This window comes from Vombatus ursinus, unplaced genomic scaffold, assembly GCF_900497805.2.
Source record: "Vombatus ursinus unplaced genomic scaffold, bare-nosed wombat genome assembly UNPS02014808.1, whole genome shotgun sequence".
Lineage (NCBI taxonomy): Eukaryota > Metazoa > Chordata > Mammalia > Diprotodontia > Vombatidae > Vombatus > Vombatus ursinus.
The window spans coordinates 4,485,815-4,494,318 of record NW_020954586.1 but is presented as its reverse complement, the minus strand read 5'-3'; the positions used below and the strand labels follow the sequence as shown (position 1 = coordinate 4,494,318).

General features: G+C 49.2%; 1 protein-coding gene across 1 annotated transcript in view; it reads right to left on the bottom strand.

Moving 5' to 3' along the window:
- DIS3L2 (DIS3 like 3'-5' exoribonuclease 2) overlaps positions 1–8,504 on the bottom strand; it is a 356,721-nt gene that overhangs the window by 106,412 nt on the left and 241,805 nt on the right. Inside the window, exon 14 of the mRNA XM_027875294.1 lies at positions 5,619–5,852. Within this exon, the coding sequence (XP_027731095.1) occupies positions 5,619–5,852 (234 nt within the window). The remainder of the gene's footprint in view (positions 1–5,618; positions 5,853–8,504) is intronic.

Below are 8,504 nucleotides of genomic sequence, written 5' to 3'. Positions count from 1 at the left end.
GACTGTGTGTCTGTGTGTGTGGGTCTGTGTGTGTTTGTGTCTGTGTGTGGGTCTGTGTCTGTGTCTGTCTGTGTGTGGGTCTGTGTCTGTGTGCGTCTGTGTCTGTGTGTGGGTCTGTGTCTGTGTGTGTGTCTGTGTCTGTGTGTGCGTCTGTGTAAGACAGACAGACAGAGAGAGAGAGAGAGAGAGAGAGAGAGAGAGAGAGAGAGAGAGAGAGAGAGAGAGAGAGAGAGAGAGAGAGACTGTAGAAGGACAAAAAGCCAATGAACTTGGCCTGGAGCTGGGGAGGCATCAGTGACCAGGCTGGACCCTGATCCTATTCAAAGAATGCTTCTTTAACACTGCTCTTCTCCTGGCAGTGTTCTGTGCTTATAAATTATCACAAAACACTCTGGGAGCAGCCGCAATGATGAGTCACCATGAGAGTGATAGGAAAAGGGAGGTCAATGCCATTTGCAATCAGTTTCTCCAGAACATGGAGCAGCGTGGGAAGCTGCCATTTGTGACCAGTACTTATAGTGATTAGTCACCATGAGCCTGTGACCCACCCATGGGTCTCCAAAGTGGCAAAGAAGGCATTTCTGATGCCAGGGCCAACATGAAGCAAAAACAGAAGACCACAGGGAGCCAGTGACAACGGGCTAGCAAGGTTTCCTGGGGAAAGGCTCTAGTGATTTGGAACAGATCCTCTACAGAGAATTTATGGAAAAGCATAGGTAAGAAGAATTGCCCAGGATGAGAAAGCACAAAGAGCTCGGGACATACGTGCCCTCTGGACATACCCGCACCAATGCAAAAATGGATTCACTGGGCCAGAGTATTGCTATTAAGCCTTATTCCTCCTATCTGGTATTGGAGGAGTTGATTATTTAGACCCAAATTGAAGATTTTACATTTGTGTCTCTTGAGTTTCACCTCATTAAATTCAGTCCATCATTCTAGTCTTTCAAGATCTTCCTGGATCATAATTCTGTCTTCTAACACGTTAGCTGCCCCTCAAAGCTTCAGGGCATATGCAAATTTGCTAAGTATGTAATCCATATCTCTATCCAAGTAATCAATGACAATTTGGGGGGCCAACAGGGCTGAAAACAAAGCCCTCTGATATGCTGCTGCCTCCAGGATGACATGAAGCTATTAATTACACTCATTTTTAGTCTGATTATTCAACCAATTCCAAAATCAACTAACTAGACCATAAAAATCTATGGAAGATGATCCTGATATTGTGAGGTATGGGGGAGAGAAGGCTGCTGGAGAGTACCAGTGTGCTGAAAGCTATTGGAAACCCTACAATGAATCAAAGTTACAGGGCTCTGTTCTAGATCCTGACCCCCAGGACAATGTTCCTCCCAATTGCAGCTGCTTCCAAAGGAAACAGCCAGACAGACTGAAGGCTCGGGGAATGTAAATTTGATAAGCGTTCATAGAGCCACAGAGATCACTGCTGAAACCAGGAGAGGACATGGGCTTACAGAGACAACTGTGGAGTGAAGTAACCATGGATGCTTGTGACCACAGCCCCCAATACGCTTCATCTGACCAGAGGTGGGCAGCAAACACAGAGTGGAAATCAGCCTGAAGTCACCATCCCAGAGACCAATGAATGCACTGACTCAGAATTCTCTGTAAAATGCCAAGACCTGTCTAAATCTTCTCATGTGCGTCCTTAGGGACGGAAAGGACCTGACTGAAGCCAACTGATCTTTCACACCCTGTGCAAAACACATTGTTTCTCTGACCCCCCTGACCATACCAGGCAATGATCTGGTCTGTGGCATGAGACTCCAAGCAGAGAGTTTAAGTTGCTAGTGATTGTTGTGAATGACCATGTACCGAGGGGAAAGACACTCACAATAATCATTATTATTAACAGAATGTTTTATGGCTTGTATAAGGCACCTTCACACACGTTTTTTTATTTGATCCTTACAAAAATCTTGTGAGGCAGGGAGTCCAAGAGTTATCTCCACTTTACAGATTAGGAAGTAGAAACCAGCAAAGTTGAGTAATTTCCCTTCAGTCACATAGCTATTAAGAGCTAAGGCTGGGGCTGTGACCCTGCTCTCCTGAACGCCAAGCCCAGGGCTCCTGCCACCCCACAGCTTCCTAGCATGGCACAGCTCTAACGCCCATGTGGGGGCACAAGGTTCTTCTCTGCAGGAAACGACAAGGATTTAGATCTGACAATGTGGTAGTGACTCCCAGCTAAATACATTCAAATGCTGAACACCAAAAGCAAACCCCTCCAAACACCCAAGTGGTGGGAAGAAGTCCTCTGGCAGCTGAGCAGAGACAGGCCCCTTCCCTTGGGAAGCGTTCCATCTACCACATTTACCACATTTTGGAAAGATGAGCCTGGTAACAGGACAAAGCAGAAGGGAGATTGGGAGGGAAGCACCGGAGACAGAAGAGCACCTAGGGGTAGGTGCATGAATCTGGAGAGCAGAGACCGGCTAGAGCGGTGGCAGGGGCTGTAAGGAGGAAGGGGAGGGGCACCAGACCACCGCCAAGCAAAGAGCAGCCGGAGCTGGTGCTGGGCCCGAGGAGAAGTGAAAGAGGTGGCGGCGGCAGCACAGCTGTGCTTCGGGTAACAGTGGATGAAAAGGAAGAGGAACGAGAAAAAGTAGGAACATTGGCCCTCCTAAGGCTCCCCAAGCAGCAGGGGCAGAAGTCTGACTGGGAAACAGCCTTAATCTCTTTATGCAGTTGTGCACTGACAGGAAGAGTGACGTCATGAATGTCATGAATTCTTCCAAAGGGGGCTTCATCCACAACAACAATCAGCTACCGGGCATCACCCAGCAGGGCATCAAAAACAAAATGGGAAACAGTATCGCATCTAGTTCTAAGACCCTCTGTGTCTCCTCCCAGATTTCCATGGACTCCTCAGGTAATTAAAATGACAGGCACAGACCTACCATAGAGAAAATCCTGGACGAGAGCTGGGCCCGAGGCCACCTTCTAGGGGGCAGAGAGGCTGGGGCCTCCTGGGAGGCAGGCAGCACGCATGGCAATGAATCAACCATCTTTTAGACTTGCAAAGTATCAAAGTTCCTGGTTTGCTGATTAAATGACAGGATACAGAGCCTGCCCCCAGGGAGCTTAAAGTCTGCTATGAGAGACAGGGAACTTAAATAACAAGATAAGGAGAGAGAGAGAGAGAGACAGAGAGACAGACAGAGGGGCAGACAGAGGAGGGAGAAAAGGGGGGGGGGCGAGAGAGAGAGAGAAAGAGAGAAGAAAACTGGAGGGCTGGATAAGGGGTTTCCCACATAAGGACAAGGACCAGATTCTCCAGAAGAGGCAGCATTGGCTAGGCAGCAGCAGGCTGCTTGGCACAGTGTGTGGCACAGGTCGGCGTAGAATCAATGCATGTACTGGCTTGCCTTGACTTGCCTGGTACAGGCTTAGCTGCTGCCTCCACAGCCCCAAGGAGACAGCCAGGCAGGGTTCCATTCCCCATTTGATAAGTGGTCACAGGACATGAACAGGCATCAGGCAAAGACAGCAAAGCTCTCTACAGTCATATGAGAGAATGCTCCAAATCACCAACTCTGAGGACCACCGCACACCTATCAGAAATGACAAATGCTAGAGAGGAGGTGGGAAACCTGGGACACCAATACACTGTTGGTGGAGTTGTGAATGGTCCAGCCACTATACCCAAAGGGCTACAAAAACATACATACCCTTTGATCCAGCAATGCCAACACTACTAGGTCTACATCCTAAGGCAATCAAAGGGATGTCCATCAACTGGGGAATAGCTAAACAAATGGTGGCCTACGACTGTGAAGGAGCACTACTGTGCCATAAGAAATGACTAGGGGGTTGGTTTCAGAAAACCACGGCAAGACTTACATGAAGTGATTCAAGTGAAGTGAGCAGAACCAGGAGAACGGTGTACAGAGTAACAGAAATACCGTCAGAACGATCAGCTGTGAAAGACCGGGCTACTCTGATCAAGACAGCGACACTCACGATGAAGAATGCTCTCCACCTCCAGAGAGAGAACTCTGAGTGCAGACTGAAGCAGACTGACTTCATTTTACTTTTCTTGCCTTTTCTGTGCCATGACCAATATGGAAATATGTTTAGCATGACATCACCTGCATAACTGATAGCATACTGCCTGCCTTCTCAATGGGTGGGGGATAGGCAGGAGGGAGAAAAAATCTGCAACTCAAAATTTTCAAAAATGAATGTTAAAAATAAACATTAAAAAAAAAGAAGGAGGCAGCTAGGGCAAAAGTGTTATCTTTATCTTAGAAATGAGGTTCCTAAAGCCCAAGGTCACATGACCAACCAGCAGCAAAGGTAGGACTCTATCACACGTCTGCTGATTCCTATCTATCAGGTAGCGCCATCGCCTGTTTACGGTGTTTACAATTCTGTGCCAGGTTCAAGGCTAAAGAGAGATGAACAGCGTGGCCCTGACCCTCAAGTGGCCTCAAGTTGGGGTGACAGAAAATGTCAAGTGCTTGATGCATTTGGCTAAGGAGTCTGACTGTACTCTCCAGCAAATGAGAGTGCTGGGAAGGTTTCTGCTCAGCAGGCAGCACCAAAAAGAGCAGCGTTTCATAAATTAAACTGGTGAAATCATGTAGGACAGAAGAGCTCAGGACTAAGGTGAGAAAGAAAGGGCAAAGGCTGAGGGACCAGGAAAGCATTCCTAAAATAGTCTTGATGGATGGAAGGAAGGGAGGGAAGGAGGGAGGAAGGAAGGAAGGGAGGAAGGAAGGAAGGAAGGAAGGAAGGAAGGGAAGAAGGGAGGAAGGAAGGGAAGGAGGGAGGAAGGGAGGGAGGGAGGGAGGAAGGAAGGAAAGAAGAAAGGGAAGAAGGAAAGAAGGGAGGGAGGAAGGGAGGAAGGGAGGGAGAAGGGAGGAAGGAAGAAAGGGAGGAAGGAAGGAAGGGAAAGAGAAGGAAGGAAGGGAGGAAGGAAGGAAGAAAGGGAGGAAGGAAGGAAGGGAAGAAGGAAGGAAGGGAGGGAGGAAGGGAGGGAGGGAGGAAGGAAGGGAGGGAGGAAGGAAGTAAGGAAGGAAGGAAGAGTGGGCGAGCCTTAATCACGGTGGTGGAAGTGAGGACGGAGGCCTCTGGCAAGCCCTGAAGTGTCCTGGCATCCTGACTGGGGGACATCACCCTCGCCAGTACAGGCACCACCCAGCTCAAGGTGATCATCTGAGAGTTAGACCCAACACGGCAGCAGTCAAGCTCCAGTGCACCCAGGGTCCTGCCCAAGACGAGTCTGACACCTTGAGTCTCAATGTGGGCCTGCTGTTAGGAAAATACCTCTCTGGGCTTGTGGACGCCAGGCTCCTCCTCTCTCTTTCTCCACCAGGTTGTACAAAATGGCCAGCAGCCAGGAATTAAGGGGATTCAGAACCAGGCACAAAGGTAATTCTTTCAGGAAACCAAGAAAAAGCCGAGCACATCTTTCTTTCCTTCTTTTTAAAGCTCGGCCCTAGATCTGATGCTGATCTATCCTAACTAGGACAGACCTCCTCATAACCCAAACAGACCTCGGGAGGCATTTCTGAGGAGGGGAGCTGCTCAGACTGTGATGGGGCACCCCTCCCATCTACGTCAGCCCCACTGTACTGGAAGAAGGCCCCAACCTGATCCAGACGAAGTGCTCCGTCCACAAAGCGCTGCTGGCGCAGCTGTTTGGCGATCCCGTGAAGATTCAAGACAGCCTGGTGGATCTGCTCAATGGAGTGCTCTGCCGACACAGGGGGCAGTTCGTCCTCCCAGAACTTCCTGTCGGGGTGTTCAATCATGCTTTGGGCATGATCATAACTCAGTTTTGTACAGGAGCAGATGATTGTCCGGCCAAACCACTCATCAAGAATCTATAAAGACAGGTAGAAGGCAGAGAATCATTTTTACTAGAAAAACCATTAGAGTTCCACTTAGATAATGGCATCATTCGATAAAGACCCAATGGAAGCTACAAAGCAGGGGAGGACGGGGGGGGGGATCCTCCTGGTGAGAGGAGGGAAGCTAATACATGCAGCGGTGTCCTGTGGGCCCAGGAGGCAGCTCCTCAAAGCTCTATGAAATGGCATGGGGTGGGAGAGAGTGTTCTCTTCCCTTTGCAAAGTGATATGCCCACTCCTCCTTACCTGCCCAGCTGATAGAAAGCCTGGCTCCTTACCTCCAAGCAAGGCTTCTGCTGATTCCTCCAGGGGGCCGTGCCTCCTTCCCTGAAGCTACATTGGATGTTTCTATGAACTTATCTGTGTACATGTCTCTGCTGCTCAGCAGAATGCAAGCTCCATGAGGGCAGGCACTGTTTCACTTTTCTCTTGGAGCCCCCAGCACACACCATGGAGCCCAATATATAGCATTTAATGACTGATTGCTGAAGAAATTAATTTTCCTAATAATATAATAAAAAAATTTTTTGCTGGCATTAACTTCTCAGTGTAGTTCTTTGGTTGGGGGGATAGACAGTTTGAGTGTCAAGCTATTAATCCATCAACAGCCATTTATTAAGCACCTACTGTGTGCTAGGCACTGGACTAAGTGCTAGAATACTAAAAGAGGCAAAAAGACAGTCCCTGCCCTCCAGAAGCTTACAATCTAATAGAGGAGAAAACATGCAAACAAATATCTACAAAGCAAGCTATATACAGGATAAACTGGAACTAATTCAAAGAGAAAAGACACTGGAACTAAGAAGGGTTGGGAAAGGCTTCCTGTAGAAGGCAGGATTTTAGCTGGGAATTAAAAGAAGGCAGGAGGCTGTGATGAGGAAGAATAACATTCCAGATATGGGGGACAATCAGAGAAAATGCCCAGATTCCACAGATGGAGGGTCTTGTTTGAGGACAGCCAGGAGGCCAGTGTCACTGGATCAAAGAGTATATGGCAGAAAGTAAGGTATAAGAAGACTGGAAAGGTAGGAGGGGGTTGGGTTATGAAGGGCTTCAAATGCCAAACACAGCATTTTGTATTTGCTCCTGGAGGCAATAGGCGGCTAGCAGAATTTATTGGGGAGAGGAGAGACGCGATCAGACCTGTGCTTTAGGAAAATCCCTTTAGCGGCTGAAGAATGGATTAGAGTGGGGAGAGACTTGATGCAGGTACACACTCCCTCCCAAACCTCCCAGCAATAGTCCAGGTGTGAGGGGATGAGGGCAGCATCAGAGGAGAGAAGGGAGTGAATGCGAGAGATGCTGCACAGGTGAAATCGATGGGCCTTGACAACAGCTGAGGGGATGACAGAAAGTGAGGAAGCCAGGATGACTCCAAGGTTGTGAGCCTGGGGGACTGGGAGGAAGGTGGGGTGCTCTACAGCAATAGGGATGGCAGGAAGGGGGAAGAGTTTAGGAGGAAAGGTAATGAGTTTAGTTTCAGACATGCTGAGTTGAAGATGTCCATAGCACATCCAGTTCAAGATGTCTGAAATGCAGCTGGAGACACTAGATTAGAAGTCAGCCCATGGGTTGGGGCAGGACATAGTCAGCATAGAGATGGTAATTAGACCCACGGGAGATGATGAGATCAGCAAGTGAAGGAGTGTGGAGAGAGAAGAGGGCCAGGCCAGAACCCTGTGGGACCCCTAGGGTTGGTCAGAGGTCGTGATCTGGAGGAAGATCCAGCAAAGGAGACAGAGAAGGAGCTGTCAGAGAGGTGGGAGGAGAACTGGGTGGGGGGGGCAAAAACTTAGAGAGAGGAGAGCCTTGAGGAGAAGACAGCGATCAACCAAGTCAGAGAGGCTGCGGAGAGCTCAAGGAGGACGAGGACTGAGAAGAGGCCGCTGGATCTGGCAGTTAAGAGACCCTGGTGACTTTGGAGAGGGCAGCTCAGGTGGGATGATAAGGGCAGAAGCCAGAGGTAAGGGGTTAAGAAGAGAGAGGAGAGAAACTGCAGGCTCCCATTGCAGATGGTCTTTTCCAGGAGTTTAGCTATAAAGGGCAGAACAGAAACAGGGCGATAGTGACCAAAGGATCAATGGAGGGTTTTTTCCAGGATGGGGGAGGCCTAGGCAGTAGGAAAGGAGCCAGTAGAGGAGAGACTGAAAATCAGTGATGTAGGGATGACAGAGGGGGATGAATGGGGTTGGCCTTGGTCAGGAGAAAGACCACCTCCTCATGTCAGACAGGGGTGAAGGAGGAGATGGGACAGAAGGCACCCGAGGAAGAGGGGAGAGTCATGGTGAATGGCCTCAAATTTTTCTGTAAAATGGGAGACAAGATTCTCAGCTGTGAGGAGAGGGAGAGGGGGAGCTGGGGGGTTTGAGGAGGGATTAAAAGGTCTGGAAGAGCCACTGTGGAGCATGGGAGAGCGAGTTGATTAGGGTGGTATAGTAGGATTGCCTAGCAGTAGTGAGGGCCCAGGTGAGGTGGTGTAACATAAACTTGTAGCAGATCCAGTCAGAACAGTTGTGGGATTTTCTCCATGTTTGTTCAGCAGCAGGCACACCTTTCTAGGTGCGAAGGCAGAGGTGACAATTGGTGGGAATGATCCAAGGCTGAGGCCCGCCTGGGCTTAATCAG